Genomic DNA, 25,994 nt, shown 5'->3' with positions numbered 1-25,994 from the left:
ACAGCCTGCATTCTCAATAGTTTCTTTGGAACAAGGTACAAAAGGGTCATCACTACTCTTGTTGGTTTTCAGTGACTGCATAGCATTGTGACCTATCAAAATTAACTTGTTATTTCATTAAGATATCAATTCACTTTCATCTGCCAAGTAAATACAGAGTATATTGTACATGAACGTGGACATTGCAGGCTTCAATTGTGAGCAACTTTGAGAAGGCCAATAGTATGTTGGCCTTCATATAGTGAGAGGATTCAAGTTCAGGAACAGGAATGCCTTGCACCAATTCGACAGTGAGACCACATCTGGAGTATTGTGTGAATTTTGGTCTCCTTATCTGAGCAAGAATGTTCTTGCTATAGAGGGAGTGCAGTGAAGACAGATTTCTGAGATGGCAGGACTGAAATATGAGGAGACATTGAATCAGTTAGGATTACAGTTACTGCAGTTCAGGGTCTCATGGACACCTATAAAATTCCCTTCCAGGGTAGATGCAAGAAGGATTGCTGAGGGAGTCCAGAACCAGGGGATCACAGCCTTATGGATATGGGATAGGCCATTTAGGACTGAGACAGGAGAAATCTTTTCACCCAGTGAGTGTTGAGTCTATGGATTTCATTACCATTAAAAATTTAGTCGAGGCTAAAACAGTGTATGATTTCATGGGGAAAGTACATGGAGCTAAAAATAATGTGGGGAAAAAAGGGAAAAGCTATTGAATTGGACGATCAGCCATGATCATAATGAATGGCCGACTCCTGGTCCTATTTTTCTAAGTTTCTAGGTTTCAGGAATCATCTAAATTATCATATTAATCAGAGTAGCTCTGAATAAATATAGAACCAACGATTTCAGTGAGCATAGTACCACGAGACCTATTTTGGACAAGTTATTTTGATATTCTATCAATTCCATCCTTCTACAGTATCATAATTAACAGTATGGTTTTCACCAAACCATGCAGTTTCCTTTACAATGAGTGCTTTACTGACAATTTTATAAAAAAAGCTGAATTAATCTAAAAAAAACTTATATTGTTAGCCTTAAAGGTCCTGCAGGATCTATCTTCACAAACCACACAAATGTCTTTCACAGCAACAATAAAGTTAAAATTAGAATTCTTTAAAAGAGTCTGTTTAATAGTTTGTTGTGTAGCATAATTACCCAAGAAAATACACACAGCAAAGGGCATGCATTTTTTTTATGCACTCTCCAATATGAACATGCATGGAAATCAGACCCCAACACAACACTGCAATCTTTCCTACCTGGACATCCCAAAAGATGCTGCTGAACTGTAATTTAAATCAAATAAAATATTAATATAGCAATGAACCTGAAACACACTATACAGGAATGTGCTCTCCAATTATTTAAGTAAACCTCACTGTTACAGTAAATATCTTATTCAAGAATATATCATTGTGTAGTTTTGTTTTTGCTTTCTATTCCTCGCTTACATATGATTTAGAGTAACTTGCTCAATTAAACTAACAATTACTAGCTGATGCTGTGAAACTCCTGAATATGTACAGACACAGCATTTGTTCTTGCTTTTGAAATCAATGAATTTTGTCAAATGAAATCATTCAAATGACCCAAGTAATGGAGTATTGGACTATTGTGTGCAGTTCTGGTCACCACATTATAGGAAGGATGTGTTTGCACTGTAGAGGGTGCAGACCAGAAATACCAGGACACTGCCTGGGCTGGAGGAACTGAGCTAGAAGGAAAGACCATAACATGTGGGAGTAGAAGCAGACCATTCAGCTCAATGAGTCCACTCCAACATTCAATTAAATCATCATGACTGATTTGATCATCCTCAACTCCACTTTCCTAGCTTTTCCCTGTAACCCTATACTTACTTATGGATTAAAAAAAAAAGTCGGTCTCAGCACTGAATGTACTTAACGATCCAGCCTGAACAGCACTCTGTGGTAAAGAATTCAACAGACTGATTAACCTCAGAGAAGAAATTTTTCATCAGTTTAAAATGAGTGATCCCTTACCAGATTATACCCTCTGGTATTAGACTCTCCCACAAGGGGAACCAACCTTTCTGCATTTACCCTGTCAAGTCTCCTAAGAATTATGTGTATTTCAGCAAAGGTGCCTCTCATTCTTCTATATTTCAATGAGTACAGGCCCAACAGATGCAACTTCTGCTCATACATAACTCTCTCCATACCTGGAATCAGAGCTTTCTGAACTTTCTCTGAACTGCATACAGTACCAATATATCTTTCTTTAGCTAAAGGGGCCCAAAACTTTTCACAGTATCTCAACTGTGATCTGAATAGTGTCTTGTATAACTTGAATAAAATCTCCCTACTTTTATACTCCATTCCTTTTGAAATAAAGGACAATATTCCATTTGCCTTCCCTATTACCCATTGAACTTGGATGCTCACTTTTTGTGCTTCATGCACAAGAACTCCCAAATCCCCTGTTCTGCAGCTTTCTATAGTTTCCCTCCATTTAAATAACATTCAGCTCCTCTATCTTCATGCCAAAGTGCATAACCTCACATTTTCCCAGATTAAATTCCATTTGCCCAGTTTTTGTTCACCTGCTTTTCCTGTTTATATTCCTCTATAAACTTTGCGTCAGCCTCACGACTTCCCACTTATTTTTGTGTCAGCCACGAACTTGGCGATAGTACATTCACTTTTCTCATCCAAGTCATTATTATATATTGTAAGCAATTGTGGCCCCAGTACTGATTCTTGTGGTACTCCACTAGTTTAAGGTTGCTATCCTTTAAATACCCTCCTTATTCTTCTATTAATTAGCTGATCCCCTATCCATGCTAATATATTATTTCCAACATTATGAGCTCATATCTTAACAAGTAACCTAATATGTATACCTTATCAAAAATCTTCTGTAAATCCAAATATATTACACCCACGGATTCCCCTTCAACTATCCTGCTAGTTACTTCCTCAAAGAATTCTAATGGATTTGTCAGGCATGATTTCCCCTTCATGAAGCTATGAAGGCTCTGTTTGAACATACTATGTATTTCAAAATGCTCCGCTATCACACTGTTTATTATAAATTCTAACATTTTCCTAATAACAGACATTAAACTAATGGCCTATAGTGAACTACTTTTTGTCTCCTTTCCTTTTTCAGTAAAAGTATTATATTGGCAGTTTTCTATTCCTCTAGAACATTTTCTGTATCTGCGGATTCTTGGAAGATTACTACCAGTGCATCTACTATTGCTGTAGCTACTTCCTTTAACATCCTAGGATGCATCCCATTAGGTCCAGGGGGTTTAATCGGTTTTTGAATCCATTAAGTTCCACAGCAATTTTTCTCTAGTGGTAGTTATTGCATTTACATCCGCTCTTCCTTTTGGCCTTAATTATTTAGTAATCCTGAAGAGCTACTAGTGCCTTCTGTTGTGAACACTGATGCAAAGTATTATTCAATTCCTCTGTTATTTGAGGATGGATATGTGGGACTATTTTGCTCCAAGCAGCAAAGGTCACAAAGGGAGCTGCTAGAGGTGTATAAACCCATGAGGGGGACAGATAGGGTGGATAGGAAGATGCTTTTTCCATTAGTAGAGGGGTCAATAACCAGATTTCATGTAACAGCTCAAAGGCGAGCAAACATGAAAGTGGAGGAGAAATTTGTCTGGAACTCACTGCCTGAAAAAACAGGAGTGAGTCAGAAACTCTTGGAGTACTTCAATATGACTGAGACATGCACTTGCATTCTCACAGCTTCCATGGCTATGGGCCAAGAACTGGAAAATGCAGATGAACTGAACAATCTCCTTTTGCTCTAAAAGAGCAGAGGATACCCTGACAGCCTCCTTGGACAAATACAACGTGCCCAGCACTGCACAAAACCGGAGAAGCAGTTGCGAAAGTGCCAACCACTTTGAGCGTGATGCACTGGAGCACATTGAGGTCACACGCAAGCAGCAGAAAGAGCAGGATCCAGAGCTTCCCATCAACCCACGAAACACCACCTGTCCTGCCTGCAGCAGAGTGTGCAGCTCAGGACCGGTCTAACTTGCCATTGTAGAACCCTACCTCCCAGAGTAGAAGCAAGTCATTACACTCCCAAACCTAAGGGACTGCTGAAGGAGAAAGAAAGCTGAAAATTGTTGAGAATGCAGCAAAGAATTTACTTCTACATGGGAAAGCAGGAGTATCTAAGTATTAGAGTAAATAAGGACTAAATGTTACTGTTGGAACTAATGCCAAAGCAAGTTATGACATCATCAGGTATAAATTGAGAAAATGGCTTGTGAGAAACTTGCCATTTAATGTGGCTGCATAGACAATTTCCTGGATGGAGTCCGAAGCATACAGCATATCAAATAAATAGTAACTCCATTAATCTCTAGTACAGGCCTACGGCAGCATTAGGAAAAAATGAGACAGGAAAGACCCAATCCAAAGTTAGGTGCCAGATGTTGACCGAAGCAGATGAATGAATGAAAAATCACTTTAAAAGTTCCATTAACACAGAGCAGTATCAGTTACACCCCCTTAGGAAAACTGTTCAGCTCGACTGTTGGCTACAAAATGACTACTTATATGGGGAACTGACAAACTGGTAAATATGGCATATTCCATCAGTAAAGAAACAATGTTGAGTCATGAGTGATAATTAATGTAAAGTAGTTACAATTGCTAACGCAGTAAGACATTTCTGTTTTTAATATACTTGAAATGTGAGATGGAATATATGCAAGGACATTCTGCTGAGAATGCATTGCTAGAAGTCACAAGACAGGTCAAATCTCAAAAATTAACTCTCAACAGCACTGTTATTGTTGCGAAGATGTAGTAATTCAATTTGATAGGGTTTGGAAACAAAGTATTTTCTAACTAATTTATTAATCCTTTATTGTGACCATTTATTATTTATCTCACAGCAATCACCCTACCCCAGACACCAAGCTCAGTCCCCGGACAAGGCACATTTACAGATTTTGTTTTACAATTCTCTGCTTGAAATGCCCAAATCATAACACTTAACACTTCAGTCCTCGGTTGACTGCAAGTGTTGCAGCGAAGCCCATGCAAGCTAGTGGAACAGCAGCTCATTTTCTGGGTAGGCACTCTACAGCCTTCAGAACTCAATGTTGAGTTCAACGTTGTCATACACTGCAGTGTATAAACTTAGTCCTCAATTTTGATTACATTCACTCTCCCACCAGGATCTGGTCTACAAGAGTTTATTCTCAGTAAGTCCAATCTATCTTCTACTATTCTCACCAACCATCCGCATCTATTAAATGCCTATATCACTGCTCCACCACAATCAGCACTCTCTTTGTCTCTTCCTCTGAGCAGCCTCACAATCAGTTCCAAATGCTCCTTCTCCCCCTTTATCAAAAACGTAAAACGTATCATTGTCCAACCTCCTTCCAGTTCAAAAGAGTCATACCAGACTGAAAATATTACTGTTGTTTCTCTCTCCATAGATGCTATCAGACCCACTGAGTTTCCACAGCATTTCTGATTTTATTTCCAATTTTCAGCATCTGCAATACTTTATTTTTATATATTGTAGATGCGTAGTTATGGTGGATGCTATATTTGCTACATCAGCTGGAATTTTCAGAGAGTCAACTGGGAATTCATAGGGCTAGTTACAGCAAATGTCAGGTCACAGAAGGGACTGCTGTTTATTAAAAATCATATTCCACAGTTAAAAGAGAAAGCAATCACAAAAAACGTCACCTCAAAGCCGTCCATCATTGTCTTATCATTTTGCATCTTTACCCAGAATCCATTAGAAGAGTAATCGTTTCTAGACCAAGTTAAAAAAAAAGATCAGAGCAAAGTGACTGATGTTGTCCCTGACTGCTCCTGTTGTCATTCACAACCTAAAAGCAGCTCGGTAAACAAATACTCTGCTCTTCTCTAAAACTATAAGCATGGAAGTGATCTGCAGCAGGGCATATGTCTTCTGGGTTTTTGAAGCATCAAGTCAAAATTCACAAGCAGATGAACAGTAGCACAAATCTTTTCCAAAAGCACAAAAAGGGATTTTTTTTTTCTCAACCTCTGCCTATTTGATTAAAACCTTGCCAATTTATTCAACCTTCTTGCAGCAGTTGAAATCCATTCTCTCAATATTGCAGTGTTGCGAGGACAAAAACTGACCGAACCCATCCTCCTAAGTAGCACAAAAAAAGAGTGAAACATACTGCGCAGAGAAGAAAATCTGGGCTGCCACCCTGCATGGACTGCTATCGTAAGGTTCCATCAAGGAGGTTAGCACCAGGAGAAGTCTGACTTCGGAAGTGAGCAGGTGCAAAATAGAATATGCTTGGACTTTTTTCACTAGAATACATTGGTTCAATCTATACATGAGGCGTACAAAGAATAATTTTGGGCCAAACGTCAAATAACTGTTGACTGCTACACAAAAGCAACTATTACTCGAGAATATACAATATCAAAATTGTTCAGTTTTACAAATATCAAACTTGAAAATCAAAGGCTCAATGCATTCTCTCAAATGTTACTTAAAAGTATTGGGTAAATGTTAAAACTCCTCTGGATGTAGGTTTGCGCACTGAGCTGCAAGGTTCATTTCCGGACATTTTGTCACCCGACTAGGTAACATCTTCAGTGGGCCTCAGGCGAAGCACTGCTGATAAGTCCTGATTTTTATTTATATGTTTGGGTTTCTTTGGGTTGGTGATGTTATTTCCTGTTCTTTTTCTCAGGAGGTGGTAGATGGGGTCTAACTCGGTGTGTTTGTTGTGTGTTATCAAGTAGGGTGACGAAACATCCGAAAATGAACCTTCCAGCTCAGTGAGAAAACCTACATCCAGAACCTCAACCTGAGCTACAAATCTTCTTATAACTCATTTAAAACTCCTAACGCAGAGCTCCACATTAAAGGGCACAATTTTTGAATTTGCGCATGTAAGCCATGGTTCTTCCAGTTCCATTCCCAATATGTTATTTTTAATTTATGGCAAATCACATAGGCACACTGAACTTAAACTCGGAACAGGAATTCCTTTCTGATAAATTCAAAAGAGAGTATTAATTCATATATGCATAATGCAGATATACAAAACATATAATTGCATGTAGAATACATTTTTGTTTTTAAGAGTGCACAATTTGAGAGTCATATTTATTGCTTCTATGTAGTGCAATTTCTGACCTGTCTTGTCACCTCAAGCTCTGGCTCCATCCTGCTCTTATTCTTCACACTGCTATCTGATTACTGAGCTTTAGGTGTGTGTTTGCCCAGGGTCTCCCTCCTTCTACAACTGTTGGCTATTTATCACATTGCCTACTGCCTCAATGTGCCATTCCATTTACAACCCCTGCTTGACATTTCTGCTACTTTACTGATTATTTTGTTTCTTTCCTCACACGCTGCTCCAGGGCCTACACTTTCTAAACCCTGGTTGCATTCTTTTGTCTTCTCTGCCTCATAGTATTTACCTGGCTCCTGTCTTGCCAATGCCATCTTCGCTATGTACCACCTTACAGTCCAGTTTCCTTGTTAACGTGCCTATTATTTTGGGAATGCCTCAGAGAGGTTTGATTCAATTTTAGGAGGCCTGGAGATATCAACCTCGGGAATCTGATCCAATGAAATATGTTACTGGGAGGTGAAGGCCCTTTCACAAACTTCTTCTCTCCACAATCTAGATTGCAAATTATAGCAGAATAAAATATTACATATCTTATATACAAGGATACACTAAATATATGGTTGAATTTCAGACCGTTAGTTACAAATCATCTGGTCATGTTTAATGTTCAAAGGGTGTCTTACACCATTGGATTTAACATCAAACTATCCACCCTTATATTCTCAAGCAAACAATTTCATCTGCAATGTGTTTTTGTCTAATCTTTGGAGGCACCATATATATAAAAAAATACATAGAGAGAGAGACTAGAGCTCCAGAAAGTGCATTGTGAAGCTTCAAAGTTTTAACATAAAAACAACAAAAGAAATTATGGAATATCAGCAAAACGATTAGGCTACAGGTACATAGTAATAAGACAAAAAGAGACCAGTCACTACAATGGACTTATAATTTAACTAAATTGATAAAAAGATTTCTAAATCCATACATGAGACATAACTGGCAAGACATATAATGGTATTGTAAATAACCATTGGTTCCATTAGTGAGTTCTGTTTGAGTATGATTTTCTATTATGAATATCATTGATCCACAGGATCCATATCAAAAACAAACACTTTTAAACCACTAAGTGAACATATAGGATCCCTGTTGGCAGGTTCTTTGCATTAATACAGAGATTAACATTTTCCCAAAAGTGCTACCAAACGCCAGTTGAAAAGTCTACTCTCACTAAGGCATGTATATATTATCAGACACTGTCCTGCAAAGAACTGAATACTCCAGGTTTTAAAATATGCTCTTATACAAAATTAATCAATTGCCCATCAAAGTTTATAGTCTGGTTTAAAACAGACCATGTCAGAAATTTCTAGGCCAGGAGCATTAAAAAAAAATCAGCTTTTTCTTTTAAAAAAAAACTAATTTGTGGGATTGCTGCCTGGGTAGGACATATTGCCTGTCCCTAGTTGCTCCTGAGAAGGTAGTGATGAGTCACCTTCTTGGACCACTGCAGTTCACCACTGCAGCATTAAAGAGACAGGCAGGCTAGAATTTGGTGCAGAGTCATGTTCGGTCTTTTTTTTATCTCATGCTGCCAAATTCTGTCACCTTAACCATCAGACACTCACAATTCATACCATTTAAATGGGCATGGTCTGAGCAGCTTTAGACTCCCTCACCACAGGTAGGCCGAGGCCTTAATGGTATTAAAATCTGATGCCATAAGGCACACCAAATTTTAGGCTAGTACTAGCCATGCAACTCAAGTACAGTATTGACTGCTCAAGGAAAACCTGATAGAAGTAAGCCTAAAGAAACCAAGAAAAGGATATTCAGTTGAAATTTCTCCTGTGGGCCTGGAAGAGAAGCTGAGCTTCTCTAGGCGCCACTATGAAACAAGAGGCTCTAAATTTCTTCTCCATCTCAGATATAGGCCGCGTTGTCAACAGAGAATCTGTTTGCCGTACCTACCCTGTACCACGTGATTCTGGATTGCTGAAACAATAAAAGATGTCCTAAAGTCACTGGACCTGAAACATTAACTCTCCTTTCTCTCCACAGATACTGCCAGACCTTTTCATTTTATACGCTACAGTATTTTATATTGGGTTGCATGGTGACTCAGTGGTTAACGCTGTTGCCTCACAGTGCTAAGGACCTTGATTTGATTTCAACCTCAAGCAACTGTCTGTGTGGAGTCTGCACCTTCTCCCCATGTCTATGTGGGCTTCCTCTGGGTGCTCCAGTTTCCTCCCATAGTCCAAGGATGTGCAGGTTAGGTGGATTGGCCATGCTAAATTGCTCTGTACTGTCGAGGGTTGCACGTTGGTGAGTTAGCCATGGGAAATGCAGGGTCACAGTGACAGGATGGGGGGGCTGGAATGCTCTTCAGAGGGTCAACGGGCTTAACTGCAGCTATCTGCATCATAGGGATTCGAGGATCCTATGACTTGTTGAGTTTCTCCAGCAATTTCTGTTTCTTCTTCAGATTTCCAGCAACCACAGTTCTTGCAGGTTTTGCTTTTTTTTAAAATAAAAGGTATTCAAACCAAGTTATACAGATTTTAAAATAAAGATAGAGCTATTAAAAAATATGCTGCACTACCTTTCAATGAGCACTTACCCCTGGGTCAAACATGTATTCCTGAGTGAAAATACACCAATATTACTTTCTAACAAAGTGCTTATAAACTACTGAGCTGAAATAAAATCCATTGAGGGGGGAGGTACAAGTGCCAGGATTCACCAACACTGAGATTCTTCTGCTGATACTGCCAGTTCGCGAGGTCAGAGAAGGTCCCTTCATTTCTCTGACGACCAAGAACGTGGAAATTCTTAGCCTAGGAATTCGCCATTTCTGGCCCAGGTCACTTCTATGAGACTGGCCTTACATGTGGAACAATAATTTGGTGCTGATCGAAACCCAAGCTTCCCACTCACAACTCACCCACCAGAGTTACAGCAGAAGTGAAGGTTCCACCCTCAACCTGATGCTTTTGGAGAAACTGTTTTGTGAACTCTTCAGCCCTTAAAGCTCATCCCAAGCAAGGAGAAAATTCCATTTAACAGAACAGCACATTTGCAAAGCAACAAGTCTCTCGCCACCTTAAGGACTGAGGGTTTGCAGACTGTTAATATGACAATCTGATAATACTCTGCTTCAATGAAGCCAAACCTGAATTTAAACCAGCCCTGTTTAAAGTTGCTGTAAATAACTGGAGTTATTTAGCAAGTGTTTTACCTCGACTTTCAGCAGCTTTCCTTAGCATAAACGACACGGATGGCTTCAGATTTTCAGCTAGCAATCTTCTCTCCAATCCGGGGAAAAGAGACCTATTGGAAAAAATCAAAGTTTAGATTCTCATATGCCCTTGTAAACAACATGCTCCAAAATCAACGTTCTGTTTCACAGTCAAAGGGACCATTGCACCTCACTGAGGCACCATACTGTTTCATCATTCATTTGGTAGGAATAAATTTTGAATAACTGATAAGAATCCATTGTGGGATCCAACAGCAACCAACAGTCACTTCTGCTTTCAGAAAATAACATAACTGAAAACAGTTATGCTACCATTTGCAAGAAGGTTGCTCTTCAGTATTCAAAGAAGTTAAATTATTGTAGCAGTACAAATAATTGCAATGAAAAAGGAACAGTGAAAATGTGACAGATAGACTATTGATATGGGTATGAGTTGCCATAAAAATTACATTTAAAGGTTTAGATCCTACTAAAACTCAACAGCATATTCAAACGATGTTTGCTTAATTTGACGCACCAATGGAATTTTCACTCCCATTGTTATTGTAGGGCTTGAGTGTTCTGTTTGATTAGTGAGTAGTTTAGGGGGCTGGATGGGTTAATAGAGGTGAAGGGTTAAAGGGTAAGGATAACGAGAGCCTTTGGGCTGATCTGAAAAATTGGGCTGATGACCGTGTGACCGTAGGCAGTTCTTTTACTTGGTCGCTTTGGCATTGGCTCACCTCTGTCTCTACATGGGTGACTGACTACATGGGTCACTCCATCTGCCAACAATCCCTCTGCTCTCCAACAACACTAATTCTTCTTCTGCATAGACTGCTATTACCATGTTTTTTTCATTATCACACATTTACATTTAAGTTTGACAGCCTTCTTTCTTTGTTAGGTTTCTCATGGATTATTGTTTTTTTTGCCACTACGCATAATAATTTAGTATTTTGACACAATTCCCTCAAGCCTATATCTAAACTTAATGATACGTTGTAAACTCAAGTTGCCCCAAAACAAAATCTTGTGGTCGTTACCAACTATAAATGGTACCTAATTCCATATCGTTTAACATTCTCGAATAAAACCTTGCATCTGAGGAAGTATTAAATCAATGTAAACTATATCCATCTATTATTCCGTTATGTATGTTACTCTCCTGAAGGATCTTCTGAGATAAATCCTGGACACTTTCAACCATTTTCTTTTCACCAAGGTATGTAATGACCTCAATGTTCTCCAAAGACAGATGCTGAGAGGCTGAAATTATTCGGATTATATAAGTCATCCTGGTTGCCTAAGAGATTCAAGCCACATTGGCCAGCCCTCAAGCTCATTACAAATTCAACAGAAATCTGTTGTAATTACTTAGGCTTAGACAATTTACTACCTTGGGATTCCAGGATGCATGTCATCTAGCCCTATTGTCTCAACTCCCTTTAGTCTAATTAGTATGGCCAAATCAAAGTTATTCATTGTTGGATTGTAATTAACTGTCAGTTATTTCAGACTTACCTCTTTTCCTCTGTAATACAGTTCTTAGAATCAAAGAGTCATTTCAGCACAGAAGCAGGTCCCTCAGACCATCACTTGCTCTCTGTAATCTCTTCAATCCCATTATCACATTCTATTCCCACAGCCTTGGACATTTATTTCCCTCCACTTTCAATCCAATTTCCTTTAAAATTAGAGATCTACTTCACTTCTAACACCTGCATAGAGAGCAAGGTCCAACTCATTATCACAGATATAAAGTTATGTGGAAGTTAAACAGCCTTTAAAGAATCTTTTATAAGGACTTTATTTTTAAAAATCTGTTCATGGATTGTGGGCTTCGCTTGCCTTGAGAAGGCCAGGGTGATCACCTCCTTGAAATGCAGCAGTCTGTGTAGGGTAGGTGCACCCACAGTAATATTAGGAAGGGAGTTTCCAAGTTTTGGTCATAAATGACAATACAGCTCAAAGTCTGGATGGAGTGCAGCTAGAAAAGGAATTTTCAGGTGGTTGTATTCCTACATAGTTTGGAATGGACTTGTGGAATGAGGCATGAACATGGAAGATGTTGTTAATACTTTGTCACACACTTTCATATGATCCATATAGATAACATCCATAGTATTTACTTCATCAAATTTCTTGAATACTTCATGAAAAAAATTCAAGTTCAATTTCATGAGATGTGAGTATTGTGGATTGCCCTTGAGAGTCGTTAAAAGTCAACCACATTGCAGTGAATCTGAAGTCACGTGTAGGCTAGGCTAGTAGGGTCAGCAGATGGGTTTTCTCCCGACAACTAACAACAGTTTTGTAGTCAACTCTTAATCACAGATTTTTATTGAATTCAAGTTCCACCATCTCTCATGGTGGGACTTGAACTCAGGCCCTAGAACATTTCCTCAGTCTCTAGATTAATAGTCTGGGACCACACCACTAGGTCATCATTTCACTTTAAGAATATGAGTGAACCATTTGGGTTTTTAAGACAATCAATGATAATTTCAGGGTCACTATTACTTATGTCAGACATTACTGATACTAACTTTCAATTCCAACTTTTTGTTCATTAATTAACTGAACTTAAAATCCACAAGCTGTCATAGTAGATTTTAAACCCATGCCCACACAGCATTACTTTAGATCTCAATTTCTCATCCAGTGACATTACCACCACCTCATCTGTCTTCTATAAATGCTGACCGTTCTTAATTCAGACCTCTCCAAGTACCTGATATTGCCCCCAAACCCCTTTACTAATGTTTACAATACCTTCCTCATCTCTGGCATTAAACTGGGCAGTGTGCAATTACTGGGAATGTCTTCATATACTTTGTATTTGCCCCTTTTCATGGGGCTGGTATCTCCCCACTCTCTATCAAGTTTGAGTCACATGTAGATAGGATGGTTAAGAAAGTGTTTTGCATGTTTTCATTCATTACTCAGACATTTGAGTATAGGAGTTGGGACAGAACATTAGGGATGCCTCTTCTGGAATGCTGCATCGAGTACTGAATGCCCGGCTATAGGAAGGATATTATTAAAATGCTTTGTCATTATAACAGGAGTGCCACAAGGATCGGTGTTGGGTCCTATACTTTTTGTCATTTACATAAATGATTTGGATGCGTGCATAAGAGGTACAGTTAGTAAGTTTGTAGATGACACCAAAATTGGAGGTGTAGTGGACAGCGGAGAAGATTACCTCAGAATATAACAGGATCTTGATCAGACTAGCCAATGGGCTGAGAAGTGGCAGATGGAATTTAATTTGGATAAATGACAGGCGCTGCATTTTGGGAAAACAAATTTTAGCAGGACTTAATGGTGAGGTCCTAGGGAGCGTTGCTGAACAAAGAGACCTTGGAGTGCAGGTTCATAGTTCCTTGAAAGTAGAGTCGCAGATAGATAGGATAGTGAAGGCGGCATTTTGCATGCTTTCCTGGATTGGTCAGTGTATTGAGGAGTTGGAAAGTCATTGTACATTGGTTAGGCCACTGTTGGAATATTGTGTGCGATTCTGATCTCCTCCCCATCGGAAGGATGTTGCAAAACTTGAAAGGTTCAGAAAAGATTTACAAGGATGTTGCCAGAGTTGGTCAATTTGAGCTATAGGGAGAGGCTGAACAGGCTGGGGCTGTTTTCTCTGGAGCATCGGAGGCTGAGGGGTGACCTTATAGAGGTTTATAAAATGATGAGGGGCATGGATATGGTAAATAGACAAAGTATTTTCCCTGGGGTCGGGGGGAGTCCAGAACTTCAGGGAATAGGTTCAAGGTGAGAGACCTAAGGGGCAATCTTTCACATGGAGGGTGGTGCGTGTATGGAATGAGCTGCCAGAGGGTGTGGTGGAGTCTGGTACAATTGCAACATTTAAAAGGCATCTGGATGGGTATATGAATAGGAAGGGTTTGGAGGGTGCTGGCGAGATTGGGTTCGGACATCTGGTCGACATGGATGAGTTGGACCAAAGGGTCTGTTTCCGTGCTGTACGTCTCTAGGACTACGTAGCATCTTGCAGAAACGTACCTGGGATGATCATCTGTGGTAATGTAAACAGCATCCTTATCTGCTACAGATGAATCAAAAGATATGAAATTCCCATTCTGTAGTGGAAGAAGCTCAAGTCCAATCAATTCACCAAAGTTGTGGTCAGTTAGCACATACTCCAGAAGCTGGAGCTTTTCCTCCGCACTGCCTCGGTGTCTGAATTTCCGAATCACCTGCCGTACCAGAGCAGGACTGACTCTCTTTAGGTTCTTCGCGTCTGAACTATAGGCCTGGACAGCATTAAAGACGTTTTCAGGCACTCGGGCTATCTGTATACCTGCTTTATTAAGGAAGTTGAGAACAGTTTCTGCACACTCCTTGCTGTTGTCTATTTCACAGAAATAAACCAAGTCAGTTTTCACCCAGCGATTGCTCATTGAATAGATGACAGGATGTTCCATCAGTTCCTTAAAGAGAGGCTCTAAAATTGGCTTCCAGTGCACTCTGATCTTGCTGACATCAGGCCATACTTTGTGAATGGCCTCAGGTGTTAATGGAGAAGTGTGGTCTTTTTCAGCTTGCATTCGCTTGACAGCTTCTAGAACCAGGGTAGCATAGGTTTTGGGAACCACGTTATTAATGAGGAGCTCATTCCAAAGCGCAGCTGGGTCTCTCCACTGGTCCACTTCCCGCCACTTAATACTCCTTCTGTTATCTGTTAATCCAAAGAAGCCGCTGATGTGTACTGGCAGGCCAGTCTGGCTTTCTTCACTGGGAGGTAAAGGAAGAAAGCAGAATGCTCGCCCTATGAACTGAGGTACAGCTCCTTTCACATCCTCGTTGCCCAGCAGAGGCATGGCAATGGCAATATTAGGAATGTACTTCAAATCTTCAGCCAAACAGTCCAATTCATTGCACATCCCTCTGCCTCCTACACTGTTGCAAACAAGCCAAGACATTTCATCTACATTCTTTGAAGCTACATCTTCAGTCACAATGTTCACATGGTATGTCACACATGTTATATTGTTGCTTGGAATATTATTGCAGTAGCGATCTGCAGCAGTCCTTAGGATTTTTAAGGAGTTTGACCTCTCGTGTTTCAGCTCTTTCCCCTCAGAGGCAGTCACTCGGAAGAGGATTTGCTCTGTGCCATTGGATTCCCTGATATATAAAGTAACACTCTGCACATTTTTCAGGAAAAGTAGAAGGGAACTTGCATCTGCTTTGAATGACTCAAACAACTCAAGAACTTTATCTTTATTATACACATTGTTGCTGATGTAGGATGGTTTCTTACGGAGAGGGAACCTGAATATGGTACCTGGAAAAAAACCATCTTTAAAGGTTTCTTTGGTGCTATCAAAGATTCCAACATATGGTGCAAACTGGTCTGGGTGCCCATTAATCTCTTCACGATCACTTGCTAAATTCCAACTCTGCCCGCTTTCATGGGATCCAAAGAGTGATTGATGTGGATCCAAAATGCCAATTTGCGCTCCACTAAATATGCAAGGTGCATCTGTGGACAAGAAATAATACTATTTAGTATATCATGGGAAATCTAAACACAACAGTACATTAAGTATTGCAACAATCGCTGACACGGATATACAAAATTAAAATATTGCAGAAGCCGGAAATCCAAAATAAATTGAAAACCTAAAATCTGAGATAAAAATAAAATTTAACTTCAAATGACTGACTCTCTCGACCAATGCTGCCTGATCTATTTTTGGAATGTTCTGTTTATATTACAGGACTTTGAATTTCTCCGAACGGGACTCCCAGTTTCTCCGAACACCAGCACAATGTCAACCCCCATGTGCAATGAAGAATATTACTGAGCAACATGGGACTCCCTGTTGCTACCATGGAGAGCTGAGCAAATAATTTTACATTAGTGGTGAGGTACACCATGCTCTCATTCTGCCTCCCACAGACTCAGCCTGGCAACAAAACCCCTCTGTGTTGTTTCGTTCAGGCATTGTGTTAAAATAGCACAGCAGGCTCCGATGATGTCAGCAGAACATAAGCAGCAGATTTAAAAAGGGATGCATCGGCTTGAATCAGATAGATGAAATTTAAAAATTGGGAGGAAAGACATGGATACGCTTTCCCTGCAAGTTTACTGCCTAACCCTCCCCCCTCAGATCCTTTTTCCCCCAAAGGCCTCCCCCTTTGCAGCATTTCATCACAACATTCCCCCTAGTTCTCCTGGCAACCTCAGTCATTCCACGCATAAACATGTGCCTTTAGAGTCACCACCAAAAATAACACTGTGTGACTACTGCTACCAGATTTTGTGAAACATCAATGTCATGGTCCTGTACAGGAAAGCTGAAGTATGACGGTTTTATGACAAATCAACCAGGTCTTCTCAGCATCATGCTTGCACCAATACTTTTGGTCCATTTTAAATCATGATGCTGCATCTGGGTGCTACCTGGAGGCCAATGTCTTGAGATGAATTTGGATGTGAAGTAGATAAAACTGGCCTCTTGGGACTGAGGAGACCCTTGCCCCATGACCACAGAACCCTCGGTCTGTTTCATGGAGCCCAAACTTAATTTTTGGCTCCAGGTTGCTTTCCTTTTTAAGAACAGAATGAATTTTTGCAAGACATCTTTTGATGCAATAATAGAAATGAACTCCAAACAACTGATACCACACAAAACCAAATCTCGAGAATCATTTAAGGCAACAACTTATATTTATATAGCACCTTTAACATAATGAAACAGCCCAAAGTGCTTCAGAGGAGCATTATCAAGCAGTGCATGACACAAAGACATGTAAGGCGATATTATTGGACGAGATGATAAAAAAACTTGGCCAAAAAAACCAAGGTTTTGGGGAGTGTCTGAACAGAGGTAGAGAGGTTTAGGAACAGAATTACAAAATTTAAGACCGTGTACTCATTACTTTGGTGATGTTCAAAACGTCAGAATTAGAAGAAGATTAGTATGACAGAGAGTTATTGAGCTGGAAAGGACTAGCATGAGAAGGGTGGGCAAGGCCATGAAGGCACTGGGGATTTATAAACAAAGATGTGAATTTAAAATGAAGATGTGAATTTAAAACGAAGATGTTACTTGACTGGATGAATCTGCCACCCCAGAACGTGCTCAGAGAGAGCGAGGGCAGAGATTGAGAGCACCTCAGGATAGAAGCAGCCTCTCAGCACTTTTTAAACTTTTGAAAATAAAAATAGTCACAGCTGTTAATCCATCATTGCGAAGGTGGTCTGTGCCTGCAGCTGTAGCCATTTATTTGCACCATCAGGGGACAGAAAATGACTTTCAATTATTCTCGAGACATGGAAAATTGCAGTAGATGTGAGAGTCAGGCCTTAACAGGCCCTCTAATTGCTTCAGTTTGGTTACCTGCAGTTTGCAGATGGGTCGTCTCCAAACGAGTCTCCTTAAAAACACCGCAGAGACAGGAAGATGCAGATACACTGACCTGCTGCCCTCCCGTGATGGTTTTTACCCAGTCACTCTAGTTCTTCCTCTGCAGCCATTCGAAATCCAGTCCAATTTGCTGCTCTCCTGTTGGCTGCTATATTTTAATGACTGGAGCATTACACCATTACTCTGTTGAGGTGTTTAACGTGGCTTGCGTCTTTCCTGCCCAAGAATCTAGATGCTGTAAATAAGCACCTCCCTAGATCTACAAGCTTCTCTTTGAATCAAAGAATGAGATTGAATAGATGGAGGCCATTCAGTTCATTGTGTATGTGCCATCTCTTTGAATGAGCTTTGTGAATAGTACCACTTTCCTACCCTTTCACCACAGCCCTGTAAATTTCTGTTTCCAAGTTTATCCAACTATCTATTGAAGTAAATTATTGAGTCTGCCTTCTCCACACCTGTATATCTTACTATGTAGTTTGTTTTCCCACGTTGGCTTTGTTTCATTTTGCCAATTACCATGAATCTTTCTGGTGAGGAGGAGGAACAGACTGGTGGATGCCTGGAAATTGTAGTTCCAAGTACAAAGAGACCATCATAAAATAAATGCTTTCCTTTCTCCTTTAAACACTTTAACGCACTGCAGGTTATCAAAAACAAACTAGATACAACGTACAACAAAATGGGGGAGAATCCTGCACCAATTCTAAATTAATCTTGCACCAAGGAGCTGTAAACTAAACAAAAGTTCTACTCAAAACACTGCAAAACACAGACACTTCACCTACCTGTGACGTGATAAACAGAATTGAAACCAATTCCAAATCGCCCAACTTTCAGGGGGTCATCTCTTTTCCTACTTCTCGCTATTTCCTGAATTCCATGCCAGTCCTCAGGAGTGAACACAGCATTGTTGTACGAGTACAAGGCTGGACCTGAAGAAATAATCAAAGTTTTTATTTAATTAAAATCTATCCATGTACTCTAGTGTCATCGAGGTGGAAAACTGTGCATACTCGTTGAAACTTACATCACAAAAGTATATTCCTGCCTGCACCTTATGAATTCAATACATTTGCAGCCAATACTGCTTTGGCAATGGATCACACTAGCTTAAGGTTTCCTTGTTTCAAGGATTAACTGAGCATCCATCTTGGGTACATTTGTGGTCAGCGACGAAGGAATGATGCTTGCTGCCTGGGCTCAAAGGAAACAGCTTACTGTGGGCTCTGCAATGTGGATATCACCTTTCCCATTGTTAATCATGTTCTGGTGACAGCTGTGGGGGATCCCTGGTAACCAGCACTGGAGAGACAAAGCAAGACAAGTGGCCAAACACTCCGTGTTCAACACCATCCAAGACAAAGCAGCCCACTTGATTGGCACCACATCCACAAACATTCAGAAGTGTTAACAGGGAACACAGCTTTACAGTTTGAATGAGTGGGGAAGGGGATCATTTGTGCTTATAATCAGCCATCTGATAGCAAACGAAGCAACAATTTCAATGATTCAGGCCTTGATCCTTCTGCAGTGGCTACTGATAAATCTAACCACATTGATTAAGATGTAAAATAATATTAAAAGGGATTGCATTCTATAATGCCCACTATTCTCCCACTGACCTTATCGACAGGATCTGCTGCAAGATGTCTCAGTTGTATTTTGAATCCATTGTTGTTGTTCAGGAGATGTCTTACCTTGATATTCCTTCAGCAACTCTGACCAGAGTGAAGTTGCTCCATATTCTGTCTCATCGTATAAAAACTTCACCTCAGTAGCTCCAGCATCTTCAGCATTTTGTATCAGCTCCTAAAAACAAAGAATTAAATGAGAATATACTTGTTATTTCTGTGGGTTTCCCAGCTGCTGCACACCTCCATAATAACTCTGGGATCCTCAGAAGAATACTGGACTTCAACCTTATCAGTCATTTCGTTGCTGCTAACGGTACTCATTATGCCAATGTCAGCATTGTAAAGCAAAGAAAACCAATTTGCATAAAGAACACAGGGGCAACAGAAGAGAAGGAAGAGGGAGAAAGAAGACGGCAGAAGGCAAAAGAGCCTGCAAGCAAGCAGAAAGATAATTAACTGTGGAAGCCAGAGAATAACAGAAATATATAAAAGCATTGCAAGAGAGTGAGAAAATGTTGGAAACCCTATTGTGTAACCCAGTTTCCAACCAAAACAATGCCATACTTTTTCAGATGGCAATATGCTATGGATTTATTGCAGCTTCTGTATTTATTCCACGGCACACAGTTGGGTATGTAACTTTTCATTGAACTCAAGTCTGTTTACAGTCCAAATGTCATCAACAAGTCCCTTCTGAAATTGACTGTGAAATTGATAAACTAGGTCAAGTGCACAAACATGAGAACTTGTGCTTCGAGCTCACATTAAAGTACGTTTCATGAATCACAACAGAACAGAGATGTTGACACCAGTCATGCTACATTGATTCTTCGTTACCAACAAATTACACATCTTATTAATCAAGGAAAATACTTAATGCAATTGATTTTTATGCACCTTGTGCAGATTGCCTATCAGAGTTCTTTAAGTATGCTTTGAGGTTTTCAGAGCATATGGCCTAGCTTTACAATCAAAAACATCCAACTGATCCAGTACTCAATTCAAAAGGTGCTACAAAAAAACTTGAAAAGTTATTCATTCCATTGTAATAACTATTTTAACCAACTTTATGTATGCGTCTAATTCCCTACTTTTAATATAAAGCAAAGTTTGCATTTATTCCAACAGTTTTTCCTGGTTCTCTCATGCATTTTCCAATAGTTTCAAAGATATTTTAAAAGTTTGGTCCAAGTTTTGTGATTAGTCTTCTTTCCCATTCTTCCATGGGACAACTGGTTGTTCAGAGGGGCTTCTCAGAGGCCCTTACATTCTTGTTGCTATACTTTCAACCTTTTCCATTATCAATATCAAAAGTTCCACATGGTAGGCTGTTGGAGAAAATGCAGAGGCATGAGACTGAGGGTGATTTAGCAGTTTGAATTAGAAACTGGCTTTCTGAAAGAAGGCAGCGAGTTGTGGTTGATGCAAAATAATCAGCCTGGAGTCTGGTTACTAGTGGCGTGCCACAAGGATGTGTTTTGGGACCACTGCTGATTGGGATTTTTATAAATGACTCGGACGCAGACATAGGTGGATGGGTCAGTAAGTTTGCAGATGACACTGAAATCGGTGGAGTAGTGGACAGTGTGAAAGAATGTTGCAGGTTGCAGGAGGACTTGGGATAAACTGCAGAATTGGGCTGAGAGGTGGCAAATGGGAGTTCAATGCAGATAAATGTGAGGTGATTCACTTTGGGAAGAATAACAGGAAAGCAGAATACTGGGTCAATGGAAAAATTCTTCGTAGTGTGCATGTGCAGAGGGATCTTGGAGTCCATGTACACAGAATCCTGAAAGTTGCCACCCAGGTTGATAGTGCTGTTAAGAAGGCAAACGGTGTGTTAGGTTTTATTGGTAGAGGGATTGAGTTCCAGAGCCACGCTGTCATGCTGCAACTATACAAAATGCTAGTGTGGCTGCACTTGGAATATTGTGTACAGTTCTGGTCACCCCATTACAGGAAGGATGTGGAAGCATTGGAAAAAGTGCAGAGGAGATTTACCAGGGTGTTGCCTGGTCTGGATGGAAGGCCTTATGAGGAAAGGCTAAGAGACTTGGGTCTGTTCTCATTGGAGAAGATAAGAAGGGATTTGATAGAGACATACAAGATGATCAGAGGATTAGATAGGGTCGACAGTGAAAGTCTTTTTCCTAGGATGATGACATTAGCTTGCATGAGGGGGCATAGCCACAAATTGAGGGGTGATAGATTTAAGACAGATGTCAGAGGCAAGTTCTTTACTCAGAATGGTAAGGGCATGGAATGCCCTGCCTGCCAATGTAGTTAACTCAGCCACATTAGGGAGACTTATACAATCCTTGGATCAGCACATGGATGATGATTGAATAGTGCAGGGGGATGGGCTTAGATTAGTACACAGTTCTGTGCAACAGTGAGGGCCGAAGGGCCTGTTCTGCACTGTATTGTTCTACGTTCTATGTCTCACTGAGTACAGTGTCCACAGGCTTCTGCAATGTTACACAAACAGAATACCAAATATCCATTTTTACTCACAGTTTGATTAAATAAAAAGGTGCTAGCCAAAAGCTGTATGACCTAATGACACAGTAGTTGAGAGTGTGGTGCTGGAAAAGCACAGCAGGTCAGGCAGCATCCAAGAACAGGAGAATCGACATTTTGGGCATAAGCCCTTCATCAGGAATTGTGCCCGAAACTTTGATTCTCCTGCTCCTCGGATGCTGCCGGACCTGCTGTGCTTTTCCAACACCACACTCTCGACTCTGATCTCCAGCATCTGCAGTCCCTACTTTCTCCTTATGGTACAGTACTCTGCAATATATTGAAGCATCTCCACTTGGCGGTCGAATGGCATAGGTTTAATTTCTTTCAATTGCTGAGTCTCTCACAAAGAGAAATGTGCAATTTTTTGGCATCTCTGGTTTGAATACTTTATCTCTGTGTTTACCAACGTTCAACCAACTGGGATGCCAGAGACATAAAACCACAAAGGACCCAATACTGTCATTTCAATAGGACCAAACAAGTAATAAAGACGCTCACCTTAAGAATCTGTCCTCCCTCTGGATACCTCCTCAGAATATCCTTAAGAAAGTCTACAAGTGGTGGTGTTGTTTGCCCAAATTTGCCTGTAAAAGCAAACATAGCTTTCAGTTCCTAATTCAAGAAGGTGGTTTCATTAGTGTTTGATCCTATCACAATTTTAAACTATGAACATTGAGTTTAAAAGAAGGCTACAACTGTAATAATATGAAGATTTACAGTTAGCCTTGTAATGACAAGAGGGGAATTTCAATTCTCCCTGTCCATCAGGAAAGGCACAGAAAATCAATGAAAATAGACCAATTCCCCAAGTACCAAGGAAAAGAAAGAACCCCATATGGAACCTTTTATTATAACCATACAAGCATTTCAGGATACCAGTGAGATTTGCTGATTTCTTGTCACTGCATTGGGATCCTCCCACTGCACCCAAGATCAATTTCAAACTATTGCAGATCAGTAATATTAAATTTACCAAGGTTAATCTGTTTCCTTTCCGACGTCCTAGTGTTAAAAGATGTTCGTATAGTTAGCCTTATACTAATGAGCATTAGACATTGTAAATCAAGTGATTACCTCCTCCCTTAAGTCCTCTTCCTTGTAAAGTCAAGTTAATCTCATGGGTTCCAGTTTGCAACAAATTCTCAATCTGTGCTGAGTCGTACAACTAACAGAGAGAACAGGATAAACAGTATGTGATTCAATTTTGAACTAATGCATTAGAATTAAGAGGCAAATTAAATGCTTGTGTGAACTTGATAATGACTATTCCGTCAAATGTGCTGGCAGGTACAATTGTAGTAATAGCTTACATTCATATAGAGAAACAAAAATAGGAAGTGCTTTATAAATAAGATATTTGATCACTCAAGACTATATTTCCCCTCAAAGAAAATCAGCTTTAATACTATTTATTCAATTACTAATTCCACAATTTCAACTATAATAACACTTGCTTGGCAATGTTTCAAAGTAAGCAGCATTCCATCAAAAAAATGAGTAATGCAAACAAACTTCCACAGAAGATTGAACCGAAATCAAAAAAGGACAGATCATGGGTACTTTCTGGAATGTATGAGGTTAAATATAGTGATTGTCCAAAGAAACTCAGGGGTTCAGGTATATAGGTCTTTAAAATATCATGAATTGGTGCAGAAAATAATCAAGAAAGCTAATGGAATGCTAGCTTTTATGTCCAGGGAACTGGAGTATAAGAACACAGAAGTTACACTGCAGTTAGACAAAACCCTGGTTGGCCATCTCTTGAAGTATTGTGAGCAGATCTGTTCATCACACCTTAGGAAGGATATAATGGACTTGGAGGGAGTACAATGTTGGTTAACAAGAATGATAACTGGCATTCAGGGGTCATGTTATGAAGAAAGATTACACAAATTAGGCCGGTTTTCTCTGGAATTTAGAAAGTCAAGTAGTGATCTGATGAAAGTCTCCCAGATATCAACAGGAAAAGACAGTAGATAAAAAATAAATTATTTCCATTGGTTGGGGTTTCTAGAACGAGGAGGCATAATCTGAGAATTAGGGCTAGACCGTTCAGGAGAGATGCGAAGGTGTTGGAACTCTTAGGGCACAGATCAGCCATGATCCCACTGAATGGCAGAACAAGCTCAAGGGGCTGAAACGTCTACTGCTGTTCCTTAGCTCTGACAGTGATTTCAGTTTGTAAATACTGGTGGGGAACAGAGAAAAAAAAACGTATATCTACTAAAAAGCTAAGAACCAACCTGTAAGCAAGATGGGAATCAAAATCCTTACTGAAATTGCCCAAAGGCTAGGATTTAAACTAATGCACAGTCTGGCTGTTGAGTCTGTTCAAGAATGTTACAGACACATTAAATTTGGACACTATTGTGCGCATCTGAAGAAGTAATTGCCCGCCTCGTATAGAATAATTGACAAGTCCAGATGCAAATTCTTTGCGCAGTCACTATTAACATGGATAAGAGAAATTAGGCAAATGGTATGATCCAAGGTGAGGTTAATATTGGACAAATCAAACCCCAGAGTGAAACTTGGCTTGATTGATCAAAGTTTTATGTTTTCTCAAACTGTAGAGGTCAGTCACTGAGCATGTTCACGCAAATCGGCATACTTCTTCTCAAAGAATAAAAACATGAGCTATATTATACTAAAAAAGGTTGAAAACATTTCATTACAAACACCAGAAAAAGAATCAAATTCACACTATTCCTTTTATCTCAGCAATACCATTAGAAACATAGAACACTATCTCCACACCAAGCCTTCTTACTTGGGCTGGCACTGTCTTAGCTGAGTTCCTACTGATGAATCTCGTACATTCACTCAACGCTTTTTCCTTCAGCTGGCACTTCTCTGTGAGACACTTAAAACAAACTGCACCACTGCTTTAACTACAGAGCAAATGCATGAGTTCCTTAAACTCAGCTTTAGTCAATATTTGTTAATGCTGGAGGAATTAATTGACACAGGCTATTATCATACTGTTTTTGACCACCTGAAAGATATAACAGCCTAACCTGGGTAATTTCTGATAATATTTGAATATAAATGGACATTTGAACTATTGGGTGCATTCTGGAATGGTTCAAGCAGGGTGAATGATTACACTCATTCACAGTTGTGTACTGTTTTGGAGGCTGAGATTAAGCTAGAAGACGAGCATCAATGTGAAGGGACCTTTACGCAACATGTAATCATATTATTGCTCATCTGGGAGTATTGATGCAGACATGACCATAAGATGTAGAAGCTGAAATAGGCTAGTCATGCCATCAAGTCATATCATTTTTACTGTGGAGAAAGAAATCGAGTCTACAGAATGCAGAAAAATAAACTTTGTTGTTTCATAAACAGATCATATTACACAAGAAAAATTATGAGAGGTCTTAAAGAATATAAAGATGGGTAAATCTCTAGGATCAGATCTAACATATCCCAGAACGTTGTGGGAAGTAAGGGAGAAAATTACAAGACCCCTTGCAGAAATATCTGGATCATCTATAACTATAGATGAGATGCCTGGTGACTGGAGATTGGCTGATGTTGCACCTTTGTTTGAGAAAGGTTGGAAGGAGAAACTAGGGAACTATTGATCTGAAAGTCAAGGTTTAGTTGTGGGTAAATTGTGGTAGGTGATTATAGAAGATAGGATTGATGGATACTTAGAAAGGCAAAAATTGATTAGGGATAGTCAACATGGTTTTGTGTGAGGAAAATTGTGTCTGAGTTTTTTGAGGAAGTTACCAAAAACATTGATGATGGCAGGGCAGTAAACATTGTTTATTTAGATTTTAGTAAAGCCTTTTGACATGTAGACTAATTAGTAAAGGTAGATCGCATGGGATTCAGGGTGAGCTTGCCAGTGGACACATAATAGACTTAACGATAGGAGAAAGAGAGTAATAGTGGAAGGTTGCTATTCCGACTGAAGGCCTGTAACCAGCGGTGTTCCACAGGGATCAGTTTAGGATCCTCTTTTGTTGGTCATTTGTATAAATGATTTGGATGACAATATAGAAAGCATGGTTAGTGGGTTTGCAGATGACACCAAAATTGCTGACACTTTAGACAGTGAATAAGGTTTT

General features: G+C 39.8%; 1 protein-coding gene across 7 annotated transcripts in view; it reads right to left on the bottom strand.

Annotated features, from left to right (window-relative positions):
* Positions 1–25,994, bottom strand: part of sacs (sacsin molecular chaperone) — a 140,564-nt gene that overhangs the window by 36,316 nt on the left and 78,254 nt on the right. For 4 of the 7 annotated variants that reach the window (XM_072577360.1, XM_072577359.1, XM_072577361.1 and 1 more), the window contains 7 exons: positions 22,984–23,074; positions 22,408–22,493; positions 19,450–19,561; positions 18,538–18,684; positions 14,376–15,858; positions 10,344–10,435; positions 1,266–1,292 (listed from right to left, as the gene is read on the bottom strand). In XM_072577360.1, coding sequence (XP_072433461.1) covers positions 1,266–1,292; positions 10,344–10,435; positions 14,376–15,858; positions 18,538–18,684; positions 19,450–19,561; positions 22,408–22,493; positions 22,984–23,074 — 2,038 coding nt within the window. Of the gene's footprint in view, positions 1–1,265; positions 1,293–9,073; positions 9,098–10,343; positions 10,436–14,375; positions 15,859–18,537; positions 18,685–19,449; positions 19,562–22,407; positions 22,494–22,983; positions 23,075–25,994 lie in introns of all 7 variants that reach the window. The other 3 variants (XM_072577362.1, XM_072577363.1, XM_072577365.1) reach the window with 3 other exon arrangements.

Source organism: Chiloscyllium punctatum, chromosome 9 (assembly GCF_047496795.1).
Source record: "Chiloscyllium punctatum isolate Juve2018m chromosome 9, sChiPun1.3, whole genome shotgun sequence".
NCBI classification, from domain to species: Eukaryota; Metazoa; Chordata; class Chondrichthyes; order Orectolobiformes; family Hemiscylliidae; genus Chiloscyllium; species Chiloscyllium punctatum.
This window is presented reverse-complemented; position numbering and strand designations above follow the sequence as displayed.